The 19800-nt window shown below is 42.7% G+C and overlaps 1 protein-coding gene across 1 annotated transcript in view; it reads right to left on the bottom strand.

Annotated features, from left to right (window-relative positions):
• Positions 1 to 8407, bottom strand: part of nnt (nicotinamide nucleotide transhydrogenase) — a 74913-nt gene extending 66506 nt beyond the window's left edge. Inside the window, exons 1-3 of the mRNA XM_063210111.1 lie at positions 8354 to 8407; positions 6490 to 6696; positions 870 to 1099 (exon numbers count right to left, since the gene is read on the bottom strand). Coding sequence (XP_063066181.1) covers positions 870 to 1099; positions 6490 to 6652 — 393 coding nt within the window. The 5' untranslated portion in view covers positions 6653 to 6696; positions 8354 to 8407. The remainder of the gene's footprint in view (positions 1 to 869; positions 1100 to 6489; positions 6697 to 8353) is intronic.
• Positions 8408 to 19800: the final 11393 nt, after the last annotated feature.

Raw genomic sequence — 19800 nt, 5'->3', positions numbered from 1 at the left:
AGTTCTGTTACCCTTCAGTCCAGAAAACCATCACACAAGGTGATCGTGCTTCCAGGCATCAAATCATGATCATTATTATTTGGAAACTTAATTTTATTCATAGCCGGTTGTAACATTCCATCTATAACCTACTGTCGTCATTTTATTTTTGCTGACCTACCATAATCCTCAAACTGCATGCAATGTGATGAGCTTTCAGATGTATGAAAAGTTTGATGAAGAACTGGGGCGAGACTTAACAAATGTTTGAAATTGCAGAGTGGCAGTACTTCAGATACCTGTGGAATACAAGGATGGCAAGGTGCTTGACAAGTGCATTAATCAACGACTTCTTTCCTATTGCTTGTGGACTCTTGGCGTGAGGGAAGGACGGGATGTACTAGTCCAGTGGTTCTCAACTGGAACAGTCTTGGGACCCACCATTTTCCACTCTCATTCGGTCGCGACCCAATTTTTTTAGCATTCAAGTCAATTCAATATAATTCTCAAAATGTAACCAAGACTCGAATGACTGGTTGCACGCTGTCTATCTCGCATAAACATTCAGATTGTATCTATGACGACAGATGACACGGAGTTCACTAGCCTATCAAAATAAAAGTTGTAAATTGTTGCAGGAAAAGTTGGATTTTTTTTTTTTTTTAGAATTACGTTTTTTTTTTACACCAAGGCTCCGCGACCCACCCATGACCCCTTCAAGACCTGCTTTTGAGTCGCGACCCACCAGTTGAGAAACACTGTACTAGTCTCTTTCTTTCTCTCGCCCACTTACTTACTGTCACCATCTTCACAGTCCTGTCAAATAAAAGCAAAAAATCCCAAAAACATACTGTATATGAAGAAACAATGCGACCATCATAGACCATCACCTTGAGCAGCATGTCGGAGGCGAACACCTCCTTGGCGTCCTTGATGGTGGCACCGGCCTGGGTGTACATCTCGTCGGGGAACTTGGCCGAGTCCCCGGCGCCGGACTCCACCACCACATTGAAGCCCTGCTTGATGAGCGCCTGCACCCCCGCGGGGGAGATGGCAACGCGACGCTCATTCTGGAACACCTCCTTGGGAACGCCCACTGTCAGCTGTTTATACGGAATACCTGCCAAAAGGATACATTCCATTACATCAGGGACGACAAACTTAGGCCCGGGGGCCAAAGCTGGCCCGCGGAGTCATTGATTTGGCCCACAAAATCATTTCAAATGTGTATTACAGTTGGCCCACATACACCCTCAATATACACTATAGCGTAATAAGATTTTAACATGAAGGGATGCCAATGTTCAGTTTTTCACCTATCGGTAATCAGTAATTTGCATTCCTATCATTTCATCTGCACTTAGCAAAAAAAAACCACAAACTCTACACTAAAATGTCACTCACTACAAACCTGTGGGCAATTAATCTAGTTTTCCATTTGTAAAACAAGCCATTTATAAGGAATACCTCTCAAAGGAGAGTTCAATCAAGGATCGTGGCACAATACTGCTGACCGTGGTCATGCTTGTAATGAGTCTTGCACTTGGACGTCACAAATAACTCTACAAACAATAGGGATGGTACAAACCGCACCGAAAACCGAAACCGTACAATTCACACACCATACCGAACCGTGAAATGCAGTCCGTGGCAAACCGCAATTCATATACTGCCCAGAAAAATATGTAAAACAGAGATTCTAGGAGTATCTTACCCAGTCTCTCTGATTAACACATTAGCATAAGACCAATCAGAGGATGACACAATTAAAATCACATTATAAGCCTATACAAAACATATGTAGGATATTTAGTGATAAGTCTGATTCTAATAGCCTCTTGAAAGAGGGCATTTGGAACGCTCAGACAGTGCACATCAGCTGACGACAGCTGATTCAACTTTCGCATCATCACTTTATAATTGCAGTTATATAAAGATGGTTTAATATTCCCAGTGCACCATTTATCATGAACTAAAAAAAAAGAACCGTAGAGAACCGAAAACCGTGACCTTGACACCGTGATATGAACCGAACCGTGAATTTTGTGAACCGTTCCACCCCTAACAAACAACATACATTTTTGCACCAATCAAGCGCTATACTACTGTAGTGTGCAACTTTACAAGTTCGCGGTTTACAACAAGGAATAAGGAAGTGTCAAGGAGAGTTCAGGACCAAGGACATGCTCATGACAATGCCCACTAGCAGTGCGTGTTGGATCTGATTGGCATGTTAAAATTATACTAAAGTTATGTTTCAACACAATTCGCATCTTGTTTTCTACTAAGTATTTATTTACAAATCAAGTGCAATAAAATGCAACAAAACGAGGTATGATTTGCCAGATAAAGCCATTTGCCTTCTTCCTGGGACCTGACGACAAGGCATTACATGTACTTGTAGTCAACAGCTCATTTTAGGTGTCAATACTTTCAATGTCACTTCAGTCACTTCTACAGAGTACTTCATTTCGGCGTGTTGCAGGTCTTCATGAGAAAGCACGTGTTGTCGCCTCCAGTCATTTGCCACATTTTGCCCTAGTTGGTGGGGAGTGGCCAAGTCTTGCATGTTGCACTCATTCCCAAGCGACATGATAAAGCACAACTGAGAGATAGTGCCCTTTGCCACTCCAGCACACATGGCCGCCGCGCCAATAAGACCAACTCATAGTGCCCATAGCCTTTGCCAGTCATGCCAATTAGGCCAACTCACAGTGCCCATAGCTTTTTGCCAGTCAAAACACAAACCACTGTTAAAAAAGCAAGTCATAGCAGCCAATGGTAGAACTAAAGAGTTAACGCAAAACACTTGAAATAAGGCATCCAAAAACATTTCAATGTGCATACTGAACTTTTGAGTGATTCATTGGAAAGGACGGCACACGATTTTTGACCAGAAATGCGTGTGCTACAAAAGCAGTGTCCCTGGTCCATTAAAAAAAAAAGACTCATTCAGCAAGTGGCTGTTTGAGCCGTGTCCCCATTACACTGTCTGACAAGAGGCAGCTTCTGTGGAAAATTCCACTGCCGGCACATGGGCCTATAGATAACACCACCTTCTGAGTCTGTGTCACAGCCCTTTAACTGACTAACAGCCGTGTCTGTCAGGTCTCATTTGCAAGTTTAAAAAAAGCCATTGTTCTCAGATTTACGTACGTAATGCAAGTAAGGCTATGATGAGACTACACTGTGCGCAGAATTATTAGGCAAACATGTTTTTTGACCATATTGTACATTTTATGCGTATTTTCCGCCATCAACCTTTATGAACATGAAAACCTATTGGATTTAAGCATTCCAGAACATGCATATGTGTATAATAAGATGGGGTGTGATCAAAGGAGCCCAACACCCAATATCCGGTGTGCATAATTATTAGGCAACTTTGCTTTCTTCTGGGAAAATGGGCCACAAAATAGATCTAACAAATTCTGAAAAGTCTATGAACAATTTTGAAGTCTTCCAGGGGGATGTGGGTCTCTTGAAATTGGCAAGACGTTGGTCACGTTAGCACAGAAGTATCAAATGCACCGTTACAAAGTCATCAGTCTCACATGAAATGTCACTGCCAAAAATTGAGAAGAATTTAAGGTGAAACTACAAGAAAAGTATTACCCTGCAGTGCTATCATATTCCAGAATGCAAACTTACATCAGGTGTCCAGAAGAACAGATTGTTGAGCACTCAGAGACATAGCAAAGGTAAGAAGGGATGACACCAGACAACCATTTAACAAGTTAATTAAGTCAAGACTGGGTCAAGAAATACCCTAGGACAGAGTTTTCAAAGGTATTATGGACTGGTGAAAGTGACTATTGACAGACAGGGTGGATGAGCCCATAGCTGGATCTGTGAGGGAAAAGTTTGCAACTTTCAAGAAGACAATGGTATTTATGCAGTATTCTGCTGGCATTTGAGTAGAACTCAGGAACTCATCTGAGTGTGCACATTACCGATCTAGCCATGGGCTCATCGATCTGGTCCATTAACAGTCACTTTCACAAGTTCATAAAACCATTGACAAAATTGTCTAAAGACCTTTCTTGACCCAGTCTTGACTTACGTTTCTTGTTGAGTGGTCTTCAGGTTTCAACCTGTTTTACCTTGGTCATGTCTCTGAGTGCTGAATACAATGTTCTTCTGGACACTCAATGTAGGTTTCAGTTCTGGAATATAACAGCACTGCAGGGTAATAATTTTGTGGTAGTTTGACCTTCAATTCTTCTCAATCTGGCAGTTACTTTGTGAGCACAATGCATGTGACACTGATGGCTTCGTAACGGTGCATTAGATGGATATGACCAATATCTGGGCAATTTCAAGACAGCCACATCCCTCTGGAAGACTTCAAAATTGTTTATAGACTTTTCAGAGTTTGTTATATCTCTTTTGTGGCCTATTTTCCCAGAGGAAAACAAAGTTGCCTAATAATTATGCACACCTGATATAGGGTATTGGGCTCCTTCGATCACGCCATCTCTTAATATACAAATATGCATGACCTGGAATGCTTAAATCCAATAGGTGTTCATGTCCATAGAGGTTGGTGGCGGAAAATATGCATATAATGGACAATATGGTCAAAAAACATGTTTGCCTAATAATTCTGCACACAGTGTAGATAGAAAATTGCAGAGAAGAAGCAAACGAGGGAGTTGATTTCTCTCGCTCTCAAAAGTGGTTAGGAGTGGTATTTGGGCTAAGTATATGCTGCAGAAGAAAAACTTCTCAGCAAACAACCTGCGTCTGTGCCAGGACTTCTTCGTCAAGCAAATTGAAAGACGAGTGGACTGCCTGGACTGTAGGAAACGACGCTGACCAGGCTTGTTTCGACTCAAAACAAAAGGGAAAACAGCTGGGGTGGGCAAAGCGGCAGCGGCGCCACCACAATAACGCACAACGAGCACTGGGTGTTATTGAAACACAATACACCACTTCTCTCTCTCGCTCCAATCCATCCCCTACTCTTCCGCTCTTTGGTATCCCAACGGGACAAAAGAAACTTCATAAAATGGAAATAAATCATGACAGCAGCCGGGCGACAAATAAATATGACTTGCTGCACATCTTTAAAAGCAGCTATCCTTGCAGAGCTAGCGTGGCCACATTGACACCCACAGGGGTCAAGTCTCTGCAGCCACCCCCTACTCAACCCACATACAGTATAGTCAATAACTAACTACAGGTCCCCCACAGTACACTGTTGACACTTACTTAGCCATTGGATATAAATTGTGACAGCAGTCGGGCAACAACTAAATATGACTTGCTGCACAGCCACCCTTGGAGTGTACCACACCAACAGCCACCCCACCCCTTACCCTTACCCTCAGACACAGGCACACTGACAGCTTTGACACGGTCCAGGACAAAATCATGTGAAAGGGCCCCCGCCCTCTGGGGTCGTGATTCTGAGCCCCCCTCTCTTCTCCCTGGGCCCAGGACAGCCAACGGTGTCAGTGGGCCTGCTTTACCTTGCCCTCGTCCCATACTGCCAGACAGGGGTCAACTCTCTTCATCACCCACCCCCCCACCCGCCCACCCCAAACACCCCTTGTCACAACCTACAAATAAAGCCAACAACTAACTACAGGTCCTCCACAGTACAGTACACTGTTGGCCTCCACTCAAGCTGATACAGGGCCAAAAATAGCTGGGACACAGCTGCGGGCTTCACAACTGTGCAGCAACAAGGCAACGGGGTTACGAGGCAGAAGCAAGGCCATTAATGGCTAGCCTCCAAGTCACTCTCACCGCGTCTGTGACCGTCCTGTCACCATGCCTGCCCTGTCACCCCCCTCCGCCTGCTTGCCTGCCCAGCGGAGTGTAACGTAAGCACAGTACAGTGAGGGGAGGCAGCTCATTCATTCGCGTCCAAAAAGAAAAAAAAAAGAAAGCGCTTGTGCCTCTGAGGCAAGTATAATCAACGAACTCAACACAACCAGGGCAGGGGAGGAGGAGGGGTGCTGAGCAAGGGTCACCTTTACGAGGAATGTATACATGAGAAAGTTAAGTTGGCGAACAGAGGGCATGTGGGTGAGGGGGGGTGGCGAACAAGATTTATGACGTTGAAGGTGAGCAGGGCATGTCACCTGTTAGGGATGAGGGCACAGTAAGAAAATCGTTAACTAGAACTGATTAAGTTTGGCAAAGTCGGACAAAGTAAGGCACGTTAAATTGCTCTACAGAAAAGTTGCTCAGGTTGCGTCCCATTACATAATTTTTTACCCTCCCCATTCACAGCAGAGAACAATGGTATGCTTATTCTGCAAGTCAATGTCACAGCGGTCATGTAAAATTGTCACAGCAGACAATCACTGCTTCCCATCCTGTCCCCTACACCCCACTTATTTCTTGCCAATTCAGACATGTCATGTACAGTAGCTTGTCAGGCAGACAATGCAGTCTAACAAATGTGACACCTACGGAGCACGTTTGAACTTTACAAGACAGTCATTGCCCCGTCTCTTGCTTCTTGCTTCTGTGTGTTCTGCAGGCTGGATAAGTTACCTGGGTTGGCTGCGCAGAAGAGAGACTGCTGGGTCCGGAAGAAGCGCAGGCAGGGCTTGCGGACGCTCCTGACCGCCTGAAGCTTGAGGCCGGCCGCCGAGGCCGCCCCGCTGAGTAGCGGGGAAGAGCAGCTGGTGGCTACCGCACGCAGAAGGCTCGCCATCACGCGCACAAGGAGGAGCTGAGCAGCCGGGATCCGTCCTCCTCCTGAAGCACCGTGGGAGGGGTTGTCGTCGGGGGCAGGAGTTTGGGGAGAGTGGTGGGTGGTGGTGGTGGTAGTGGTGGACAGGGCAGGGAGGAAGGGAGGAAGGGAGAGAGGGGGAGGAAAGAAGAGAGGGGAGAAGCATGGTGTGTCAGTATCTCCCCTGACCTATCCCAGCATGCAAGGTTCAGCAGCTGAACATGCATTGTGCACTGAACACACGTATGCCCATTTACTCTTACACGCATGGCATACATACACCATCATGTGGAAAATATAGAAAGCCCTGCCTGCCCGTGTCCTTGCACTAAACTCTCTGATACTCAATGAGCTCCCTCACACAGACAGAGTTGTTTTACGCAACAGGTCACTGGGTATCTGTGTATGGCATATAGTGAGTGGGTGTGCTTGGTATGGAAACACTACCCCAGACCGGTTTATTATCACTGGGTTTTTTTCCCAAAACAAACGAAGAGAAAGCGGGCAAGTGGTCAAGGACACGCAGGTCATCGTAATCCTACCTTGCTAGTATTTGACTAGTTCAGACATCTCTACAAAGCCGGCTGGGGACGATAAGAACCAGTTTAAGAACGACGCAACAGGATTGTTCTGGTGTGTTGACTGCGTGGAGGCTAAAGCATGTTGACTCAAAAACATTAGTCCAGCGCGTTTCATGATGGGACTACCGTGAGGAGCAAAAAATAGTGAATATAAATCTACTAAGAATCTCGGTTTTGAAACAACCAATAGTTTCATGACTTTGAGCACCGCCTACACTGCAAGAAACGTGTAGGCTACTTGGGAAAAATCACGGCTCCTCGGCACACACAGAAGTATTTCCAACATTGGCACACTTCCAGACGACACCACGTCAGCATATTATTTCGTGAACATATGCATTACTAATGCACAATGTTATCATGCAGACAGACAAAATGCTGTCGTTCAACCGCATGGGTTTAAAGTTGAGATTAAATAACAGTTCTGCCTCCCCTAAGTCAAATGACTGTTGTAATCATAGGCCATCAAATAATGGAAGGGGAAGTTAACAGTTATACGCTAGGTGGCTACCAAACTTCTTTTGTATATTTCTTCTAAAAGCTATGAAGGTAACATGACAAGCTAGGAATGATGATATTCCATCAGCGTACAGCTTTATTCTGGCAATATGCGCAAATTGTAATGCATGGCATGAGTAAAACGATTCCCCTCAAAACACACGTCAAAACAATGTTAACTTTCTGTTGTGCATCACGGGCCGTGCAGGAGCTTGAACCGTCTGCTTGCCGTGAACTGAATGCAGGACAGTCACGACATTTCTGCAGAGAAGTATTCTAAAAGCACCACGTTATGACTTAAAATGTGCATACGACAACAGGGCGAGGGATAAGGTTATTCGGCTAGGTGATGGCTTTAGTGCTAAAGCGCCATCTGTTCCCATGGTTTGGAAGGCGGGCACACTTTCCTTTTTCATCACAGCTGCCAATACATTTCCACAATAGCTTGCTTGCTAGCTAGCTAGCCAGGACGAAATCAAACAATTGAATGCACGAGGCGCCTGAATGCAAAAACGGCACGTGCATTATTACAATTATGGCATCTAGCAGAATATTAACACCCGTTGTAAGACCAAAAGTCAAAATTCAACTAAAAGTGACTGACCTTTGGTGGCTGGAGTAAGCGAGCGGTGTGAAGTCAAACCCCCTCACTACCCGGAAGAAAATGATATTCCCTCACCGGCCCATTTTATTGGATCAGAATGGGTTGCCACAATATTGAAAATCCTGCTGTCTATTCTCGGCCATGCAATCTGTTTGAAGTAGGCTGTAGTTGGTTTATGTTTATGTTTATTATTTTATTATTTTAAGAACTGCAAAGTTGCAGTTATCAATGTGTTCATAGCCACAGACCTAATTAATTCACTGTCTCACTGCCAGAGCCCAGAGCATTAATTTAGGCCTATGCAAAGTAAACTAATGACATTTTCGTGCAAAATCTGTCATTAATATTATAATGACAATCGTTTTAAATGGCAGGCTAAGTCACAATAAACTTCCTCTGGTGCAGCTGACTCTCAGAGAGATCAATTGAGATGGATGCCTAGGCCTACACCAAATAATGTGCAAAAAGCACTCCCTCAGGTACATGATGCTTTCCGAAAAGCATGATGAAATGGTGCAATGCAATACACAACATCTGATGCTTGATCTTACCCGGGGACGATTGATATAGGCCTGTACAAAGCAATGCCTTTAAAGATTCAGAGTAATATTGTATGTCACTGATTCTTGAAAGTTTGGCAAAAACATGTCCCTGCAGTAAAATATTAATTCTGTTGAAAATCAACTAAATTTTCACAAACAAAATGAACCCAGGTAATGGCCAAGGGGTCTGTCACACGAATACATTTTTGTTTGAAATATTTAAGTGTAATTTTATTACTTTTCATGGCTATAAACCTGTCCACACCCTGTAAAAACGCCTGTCCCAAGGACTGGCATCATCATTTCAATTGACTTAAAATACAAAAATCACTAACAGAATTGAACAATATCACCATGATGTGGAAGACCATATTAAAGTGGTTCTACAGATGTGCACATAGTGGATGTAAAACAATATTTACTATTATTTACTGATTGCTCAAAATGTGTCCAGCATATTGGTCACCACCGTCAGATTTTTTCTAAAAGACAATAAAAATCAGGTAGCACAAGGTAATTTTCATTACTGAGGACCCCTTTTCAAACCTTTAGCTCTACTGCCTACTTCACCATCACTGAAGCTCCTGTAAGTTTATTATTTTGTCCTCAATTTGTTAATTTGTTTGGACACTGGTACTGTCCCAACCATAAACTGTCAACACCGTCGGGGGTTTTAATAGTATTGTATTACATTAATGTTAATAAATATAATTTTTTTCAGAAAAGGTATGAAGCACCCAAGAAACAGAGCGAAAATGAAATGGCTAATGTGAACAAACAATGCATAATATTTAAAAGAGTGCTTTTTTGTCTCACACCGTCAGATGTCACCACCGTCAGATTTTGTTCTGCTCATCATGTTGTTCCATATTATACTAAATTGTGCTGGTTAATGAAACATTACTAGGCATGTTAGTAATAATTGTGATCCAAAATGATACTCTAGCCACCACTGAGGTGCATTTGGAGGTTTTTTTGTCAGAAAAACCTGACGGTGGTGACATCTGATGGAGTTCACCAAAAAACACATGTTTTACGTGTTTTTGACATGTTTTAAGAATATGCATACAATAAGTATCTACAGTTATGTTGAATTGTTAAAGTAATTCACTTTAATACAGTAAACATGTGTTTTTTACTTCTAATTCTGTCTGCCGCTGTTGACAAAACAAGAAAGAGCCCATTTTATGAAAAATGTTAAACATGGGGAGCTTGGCCAATGCATTCACTGCACAGCCAAGACCTACATCTATGATAATACACCTCTATATTTTGGATTTGAACAACTTAAAAGCTGTTTTTACCACATTTTCAACAACCAGTGGCTTACTTCCTAGATAATCTAACTAATGAAGTAAAAACACATGCTCATACTGTGCACACACAAAAATAAAGTGTTTATGCAAGATGCCATTGACTTGAGAGGGCTATTTATTTTGCTAAATGCAGGTACTAATTAGGCCACTTTCACCACTCTCAGATTACTGTCACCACTGTCAGTTCTTAAGTCACCACCGTAAGAAGGAGTTTTGGACATTTTTAAAGGAATGTGCTTACAACATTTTCCTTAGGAGTTGTTGAAATATCAAAGTAATAGCCAATTTAAGCCTACACGAATATTTGTGACATTACAAAAAATTCTTTGTTGTATTTAGGCGTTAAGTAAGCATCGTATGACGGTACATATTTTAAAATTAGAACACATGAAACAGTATTAAAATAGAACAAAAGTGAATTTTCAACATTTAAAGGCATATGTGTGAACCAAAACATACACATAATCACTTAAAAACTCCAGATACATATGCAACCAAATCAATACAATTTTAATAACTTTTAATTGTGTCTGACGGTGTTGACAAAAAACAAGGTATGATCGGAGAAAAGCCTGATTTCTGAAAAAAATACATAATGGGGAGATTGGCCTTGTGCATTTCTGAAAAGCCAAGACCTTCGTCTACGAGGATATACCATATAATTTTGTAATTCACTTTGTTTTTTTCTGTCAACATTACAACCTGTTTTAGCCACTTTCTCAAGAATCAGTGATGTTCATAGGCCTATCACCCATACGATTTAACAAGACATCCTCTTGAAGACAGACATCCTCTTGAATGTGAGTGAAGTGATGGCAGTATTTTACTTGATCTCCATCTGTTGTGAGAAGTAGGCTATAACCAGGTGGTTTCTGATATGTGTTGAAAGGAGACATAATTGTAGGCCTATGGTACTGTCACTTGCTGTGCATAGGCCTACAAATGGTCACTTGCTTTAAGTTATGCTACTGTATTTTGTCATTTTAGTGGGCTAAAATGCCAGTTTGTTCACTTTGACTCCTTGACAGAATAAAAATGATTAAAATTAGATATTGACTGTGACATAGATTTCCAGATGTTCTTTAATGTTGTCCTATTTTCACTATTCAAGAGTCAAACTTTCAGAATCATCACCCGACAAAAGGAGTCTGTAAACTAGCCAACTGCCTGGAAAGTGGCCAGCATTGTGCTGGTGACAGAACTGATTGCTCCACCATTGACACTGTCACAGCAGGCCATAATAAGCCTTATTACAGAATTATTATTGTCCTTTGCCCTCTGGGGCCTCTGTGGTATGTGACTGACTACAGAGAACATGGTAGTACACATGTGTGGGCTCTAGAGGGGGCTAGGCCCAGACCGATCAGTAATGTAGGCCTATCCTTGGTGAAACGTTACGTGCATGGCAAATGTGGGATTATAAAAACAACCCTCACTTTCACATAGTGTTATTTGTCATCTCAAATGATAGCTATTTATATGATCATTAAAAATGTCTGTAAACCTGTCTGTTCACTGCTGGCTCATTGCATACATTGTATGTGAATTCTATTTATTCTATTTCATTCTGGGTTCATACAGGGGTTGGACAAAATAACTGAGACACCTGTCATTTTAGTGTCATTTAGTTCCTCTTGCATCCACAGTTAATCCTGTTGGATGTGGTTCATCCTTCTTGGTGGTATGCAGACATTACCTTGGATACTGTGGCTGTTGATACATCACAAAGACTTACTGTTTTGGTCAAAGATGCAACGGTTACATACATACCAAGAATTTCTCCTTCATGAACTCTGACATGTCACCAAAATGTATTCATTATATCTAGCAGTTTAATTTAAGCACATAGGGTTTTCTTTTCCCTTAAGACATGTACAAGTTTAAAAACTTTTACATGTCTTAAGGCAAAAGAAAACCCTAAGTGTTTATGTTACCCATAATGTTGTGTGCTATAATTGAACCATAGAGGTAGAAAATAACACTAGAGAGGACACAGCAATTTGCGACAGCACTGGGAAATGGCAGCTGGAGCTTCCCAACTTCCGTAGGAAGTGTAGGTACCTTCAGGCAATGCAAGTCAATGGAGAACACGCCCACCCCTGTCAAGAAATTGACTAAAACTGTGTAAATATGAAGTAACACTTAAATCAAAGACCAGATTTGAAATGTCAGGCTAAATATCTACTTAAATCATATGAGTCGATAAAATACATTTAAAAATCAAATAATATATTTTATGAACATAGTTAGCAACACACTTCAACTATTGTCCTTGTATAGTGTGTTGGCGGACATTTTCACATGATTAAGCCATTTTTGACAGAGGTGAGCCTCGTTCTCCGTTAATTTCCATTTCTCTGATCTACCTACAGATAATGGCCGCTACAGATTGCCGTAAAAAGGGGGGCGGGGTCCTCTCTAGTGTTATTTTCTACCTCTATGAATTGAACATTCACCTTCACCTTCACTTTACTGGTGCAATGTGCCATTAATGAAGATTGGCCAACAGGCTGATCCACTTGAGCCATGAAACTTCCCACACTAAAATGACAGGTGGCTCAGTTATTTTGTACAACCCCTGTATGTTTACATTTGGCATTTTTCATGTGATGCCAGGCACCTTCTGGCACTGCGTGCATGTCACGCAGTTGTAATCAAGCAGGTGGCATGTTTTCTACCTGAAACCAGTAGTCATAGCCTTCCTCAGGAAATGGAACTTGTCTGACATAAAAAGGCTAATTGGGGTTCTTTGTAGGATACCATATACTGACATAAAAGTCGTGTGCCTTCAGACAGACACTTGATCATAGTCCAAAGCGGAAAGTCTGACTGTCATGCATGTGTCTGTCCAGCAGGTGATAGTATTTACCAGCATTTGTGTAATGCTTTGTCCACATTACATAACATCACACAAGTTCAACCATGATTTGCAGAGAACTGACACCACTGCAAACTTGCCTGTGTTTAAACCACATGTGAAAATATGTTTGTATTCATGAGCAGGGCTGCCCTTAACGTAAGCGTTGGAACGGGTAGAGGTTTGTGGTTATATTGACACGGCTCTGAAGCAATGGCTACAAGAGTTAAGCTCTAGGCTAGGCTTTTCCTTTTCTGCAGCTTGAAGACATGTTGATTCTTCCCAAAGAAACCTAGATCTTCTTTTGACATGGAAATCAGAAATTATGAACTGGCCAGTTTGGCCAAGTTGGCTATTGCAATGACTCTGTTTGTTAGGTCGCCCACAGTGTGCAGGTGCTGCTGACAGCCCCGGGCCAAGTAATCTGAAAGAGTCCCCTTTCTCAATACGTACAATGTAAAGAGGAGCCAATTTTGGGCCCCTCTCTGTGGCCCCAGGACAGCTGACCCCTCACGCATGCATTATGTCAAATAAAAAGTCATCCGCAGTATTGGATCTCTGACTGCACTTGTTTAACTCTGGTGACAAGCACTGTAGATGAATCAGAATCTTTACTGACTGACTTGGGTGCACACACTGTGTATATTTTTAGTGGTTTATTACCTGAATTCATGCTGCCCATTCACAAGTTACCTTTTTCATTTACCACCAACAACAAATCAAGTATTTTATACATGAAAAGGTGGATCTTCTCCGTGTCCGCCATTTTGAATTTCCATAAACAGATCTTTTTAGCTACAAAACTTAGGCCTACTGTGCTTTGAAAGAAAGCGAAAGCCCATTGGGAAACTCCAACTCCCATTGTCATTGTGACACAGCACTCCACAGCACACAAGTGAACACTGCACACTGCACACAACGAAATTGCATTTTATGCCTCACCCGTGCAAGGGGGCAGCCCTCAGTGGCGCCCCATGGGGAGCAGTGCGGTGGGACGGTACCATGCTCAGGGTACCTCAGTCATGGAGGAGGATGGGGGAGAGCACTGGTTTATTACTCCCCCCACCAACCTGGCGGGTCGGGAGTCGAACCGGCAACCTCTGGGATGCAAGTCTGACGCCCTAACCGCTCACCCATGACTGCCCGTTTGGGTCATACTAATAACTATTAGTTTAGGGAGATCATGGCCTAGTGGCGGGGCAGCCTTGACCTAGTGGTTAGAGAGTTGGTCTTTCAATCTAAGGGTTGCCGGTTAGAATCCCCCCTGACCTCTCCCTACATCTCCATCCATGGCTGAAGTGCCCTTGAGCAAGGTTCCTAACCCCGCATTGCTCCAGGGACTGTGAGTGACCAATACCCTGAAAATAATAGTTGTAAGTCGCTTTGAATAAATGAAAGTGTCAGCTAAGTGTAATGTAATGTCATGTAATAACAACTTTATTACTAAGTAAATATTCATGAAAATATCACATTTGGCAATAAACAGCGCAATAAGCAGCATATGCAATACCTACTCTGCCCCATCCTACACACTGCACCATTAATGCAAAATATTTTGGACTTGACATCATCATGTTTCTTGGACAATCCTGCCAAAGATGCTCATCAAATTAATAACCAATTGACCAATTAAAATAAACTGGTCACCTGTTAATCTCAAGCTGGTCCTCAGACCTGGTATTCTTTTCTGAAATCGTGTTGTCTAAAAACTTGCAAAATATATCTTAGTCTCTGTCTGTCTGTCTGTCTGTCTGTCTGTCTGTCTGTCTGTCTGTTTCTATCTATATTCTCTCTCTGTGTTCTACGCCATACCTCAGAAGTTTCCTCACATTTGTATGGCTTTGGTTAGTCATAAATACTTATGCGTAATGTAATATGTGATCATTTAAAGAATAACATGTATTTGTATACAGTATTTCATGTGCATTTGTTTATTGGTGTCTAAATTATTCGCTGTGTTCTCCTCTGCCTGTGTTGGTTCACATTTGCAGAGCAGGACTCTTCTTGTTTTGTTTCACACCGTAAAAAAAGTGCTTGGTGTTCTCCCCAGGCTTTCTATCACTGCCATGTAAGAATGCAATGAAGTAGGATAAGAGCTGACCTGGCAGTGTGCAAAAACGGAACAGCTGCAAAAATCCATTTGCTTCTGCTGTGGTCATTTATGTTCAAAAAGAGAATGGTTAAATTAACTTATGTTTGTCATGGAAATCATCACAGGTTTGGTACTGTATGGTGGTATTCCATATTCTATGTTTGGTAGTATTTCTGGTCTCTCCAAGCAGAGGACCCCTCTCTCATATTTTGGACATGCTGATTCTTGCCCTGCAGAATAACCACTAACTCATGTGTGAGCTTGTAGACTTAACACAAACCCGCACCTGTAACCTTTCAGCAGCATTTTGGCCTATTTTTTTCTCGTCCCCTCAAAACATTGTTTTCATGTATGTCTCTGTATATACGTCGCCTACACAAAAACATAGCAACACTTTGATATCTTTGAAGACATGGCTGTCGTCGTCAATTACGCCTCGCCGCACCTGTCAAAGAATAAGAGGTGTTTTGCCTGTCAAGGTGTTTTGCGTGTGTGTGAGGGTGTGCAGCCAGCCGACCAGGTGCAGGCTTCTTGAGGCCTCAGATCGTAAGCTCTCGACGGCTGACAGCCTTAGTGATGATGGTGATTACGCGTTTGACTGAGCAGACCTACTAAACACGACGGGGAGACCATGGGCTGGGCTGGCACCCCACCATGCATGCACATTCACCAGCCATTTGTGTTGTATGACTTAAAGGGCAACTCCTGCAAATTTCAATGTGCTGTTGTATTGCTCACGCTACCCTTGACTTGTCAGTACCCGGTGACGCCACATTTTTTGGCCCAGCCCTTTCCGAGATATGAGCTATTCTAATGGGGGCAACTTTTGTTTACATTTTTTTTTTTTATTCCCAAAAACATCCAAAAGGTTATGCAACATCAGCAGACAGCTAGCAAACAGCGATACCTTTTGGGAAAATATTTGGAGTAGGCCTATGCTCATTTTTTAAAAAATGTAAACAAAAGTTGCCCCCATTACAATAGCTCATATCTCGGAAAGGGCTGGGCCAAAAACTGCGGCGTCACCGGCAACTGACAAGTCAAGGGTAGCGTGAGCAATACAACAGCACATTGAAATTTGCAGGAGTTGCCCTTTAAATGGGAAGCTAAAGATGCTAGCCGGGTCTTATCATCCCCACGTACTAATTCCTTTCGTACAGAGGGTCTGGAATGAGCAAAACTGAGACACATTTAATAGAGGGAGGGGAGAACTGAGTTGAAATTTGAAAAGCATGTCCTATTTTATCCAATCACTAGCACTTCTTCATGATCTTGAAAAAATGATCACTGATGGGTGGGGTAAATTCCAGTGATGTTCGAAATGTGCGCCCCTCTCCCTCATCCCGACCTTGTTTACTGGTTAGACTATAAGCCCCTCCCAGAACTCCCGGCCCAGGCGTTAAGTGGAGGGATTCTTTTTTTACAGAAGTGCTTACATTTGACAAGGCCAGGCTAGCTGGCACCAAAACATGCACCGTGTATGTATGTACAGAACACTACACAGGGCACATAGTACACCATGCATTGTGGTACAGGGGTGTCGCCAGCGACATGGGAGGAGGACAATAGTAGCCGCCTGTCACATAATTAACTTATTAACACAAATCCACACCTGTAACCTATAACCGCAGTCTGAATAGCGCCATGTAACTAACCTTCAGCAGTATTTTGGTTCAGTCAGATATTCTAATATACAGTATATTTTGATTTTGGTGAATCTCTTATCTTTCTAGCAGTAGGCCTACCCCTGTCTGCTGTTAATATGTTACGCATGGCTAAAGTAGGTCACTCTAGGCTCGGGAAGTTACCTTCTTAGGCTGGGAGAGAGCACTGTACCTACGTACGTATAGACGATGGAAAACTTCTAAAACCCTGCGGGTCTGTGTAGTTAGCGACCTGACAAAGTACTATAATTGGCCTGATCCCCCCCCCCCCCCCCTCTAACACACACACACACACACACACACACACACACACACACACACACACACACACACACACACACACACACAAGTAATCATTTACATCTACGTTAAGTCGATTCTGAACACATGTGTGTGTGTGTGTTGAAGAACACCTTGATTCATTTTGTCCTGATTTGTGCTTGGGTTTCTTTTGATGTGTTTTTCTTGTATAACCATTGGATGTGTTGTTCGTTTGTTCATTAGCTGGTGCTTTTCAGCCCAACTGTTTCCATTTGTGGAATGCGCGTTGTCCATGTGCTCCTTAACAACAGACAGAGATTTTTCAGAGACCGACAGAGATCAGCGCTTCTTTCAAGCTTGTGACAAAAACCTCACACATGCGGTACAACTGGCCAGGACCAGTAAGTATGTCCTTGCAGTTGTTGTTTTTCCAACTTACAACGTGTGCTTGTGTGTGTGTGTGTGTGTGTGTGTGTGTGTGTGTGTGTGTGTGTGTGTGTGTGTGTGTGTGTGTGTGTGTGTGTGTGTGTGTGTGTGTGTGTGTGTGTGTGTGGTTGTGTGTGTGTGTGTGTGTGTGTGTGTGTGTGTGTGTGTGTGTGTGTGTGTGTGTGTGTGTGTGTGTGTGTGTGTGTGTGTGTGTGTGTGTTTGTGTGTGTGTGTGTGTGATGCAGCTGTGTCTGTCGTCAGACACGTAAGGAGCTGCTCCTCCAACAGGTTATTTGGGGTTCACACATTTTATGTGACTTTAACTCCTGTCCCCTGTAGCCTCTTTCTGCAGATGGGCCCGTCGACGGGCCTGTTCACTCTTTGCCGAAAACACTCAACTGCATCATAACAACATTTGCTATGGCAATGGAAGGGCCTTGTCTTGGGTAACCGATGAAGACTTGGTAATTACCCTTTTGGTGACAGTAATAGTCATCTTGGATTCATCACTTCAATCCCACATCAAAAAAGTCACCAAATCTGCTCTCTGCCATCTCAGAAACATTTGAAGGGTTTCTTTGCAAAACGGTGTATCCACCATTTTTGACTTTTGCATTTTATTATTGGAAATGACTCTTCAGAGGTCCTATCACCTATGTGTGAATTCTTGCCACTCAAATATTTTGGGAACATTCTTTTAAAACCACTATAAAATCCATTTTGCAATGCAGTGCAATGGAATGCCCAATACAAAATGTCAATTTCCCAACATTCTACAAAATGGAGGTACACCGTTTTGCAAATAAACCCTTCATTTCCAGACTCAGGTCCTCACTCTCGAACAAGGTTATAGAGATTCTCACTTACGCCTTCATCTCCTCCCACTTGGACAATTGCAATACCATCCTGCTTGGTCTACCTAACAAGGCCTTAGACAAGGGGTGGGGAACCTTTTTAATTCGAGGGTACCATTTCAAATTCCTCCAAGGGCCGTAAAAGTCCTCTGAGGGCCATACTATGATCACACACCAGGATTTCCCCCTGCACTTTAGGTCTATATTGAAGGCAGTCACCTTAAAAACAGACCCCACCTCGTCTATGTCCCTTGAATATAACATTGTAATGTAAATGATTCCTTTACAAAATATGTCATATTTCAAATGAAGACGCATAACATTGAAATTATATTGGGGGCCGGATAAAATGGCCTCAAGGGCCGCAAATGGTCCTGGAGACATAGATTCCCCACCCCTACCTTAGACAGACAGCAACATATCTAGAACTCATACTCAATCACCTCCACGGGCTCTTCATCAAATCTCGCGTCAAAGTCCTCTTCTTCACTTTCAAATCCCTCTATGGTCTGGCGCCCCACTACCTCACAGAACTCCTCCACCCCAATACCCCTTCAAGATCCCTGCTGTCCTCTTCCAAAGGACAGATGGCCATCCCTCGCAGCAGACTCAAGGCCACCTGTGACCAAGCCAATTCCATGGAATTCACTACCCAACCACATTTGTTTATTTATTTATTTATTTATTTATTGGATCCTCATTAGCTGTTGCAATGCCACAACTATTCTTCCTGTGGTCCACTTATTCAATAAAATCAGTTCATCACAGTAAGGTCATTAAAAGTTACAACTGAGGATTAAACAAAGAATCCATACATAATACAGTATCTTAACAAAAGACACTAAGTCAAATAACACAATTTACAGTGAATACAACCTGTTAGTAAATATCAACCATCTTAAAATGACTCTTTCCAAAAAAATATCTCGACTTGTTTCTTAAAACTGGCTGTAGAACTTATTTCGGTGATAAAATACGTTCTAAAGCGCAGAATGCCCCTTCACTGGGAATATTTTTTTTTAAAACACACATCATCTTCTCTCTGAGGCCTTTGGCTACTAGTTCAGTTGAAGGTGAAGATTGTGCACATCTCAGGGAAAGGTGCATGATGAAAGCTGACTTATTTTGGAGTGAGGAGTCTGCACACATGTCTAGTAGTTTGACATTTTCTGATGCATCCGCATACAATATGAGAATGGGTTGATTTCTGTGCCACAGTCTTCAATATGATAAAAAAAAAAGGTATTTCAGTGGATGCTTATGTATACTGTATCTGGTAGATAACACCAGGACCCTCCGAGAAAGAGAGACCCATCCCTCAAGTATTTGGTTGTGGGGAAGGTTTTGGGAGAGCAGAGGGTCGAATTTCAGCCATCCCTCTGCCATCCCCTTCTGTAAGAGTGCTGCTCAGCCCCCAAAACTCTTGCAAGAGGCT

The sequence above is a fragment of the Engraulis encrasicolus genome, chromosome 11, assembly GCF_034702125.1.
Source record: "Engraulis encrasicolus isolate BLACKSEA-1 chromosome 11, IST_EnEncr_1.0, whole genome shotgun sequence".
NCBI lineage: Eukaryota > Metazoa > Chordata > Actinopteri > Clupeiformes > Engraulidae > Engraulis > Engraulis encrasicolus.
This window is presented reverse-complemented; position numbering and strand designations above follow the sequence as displayed.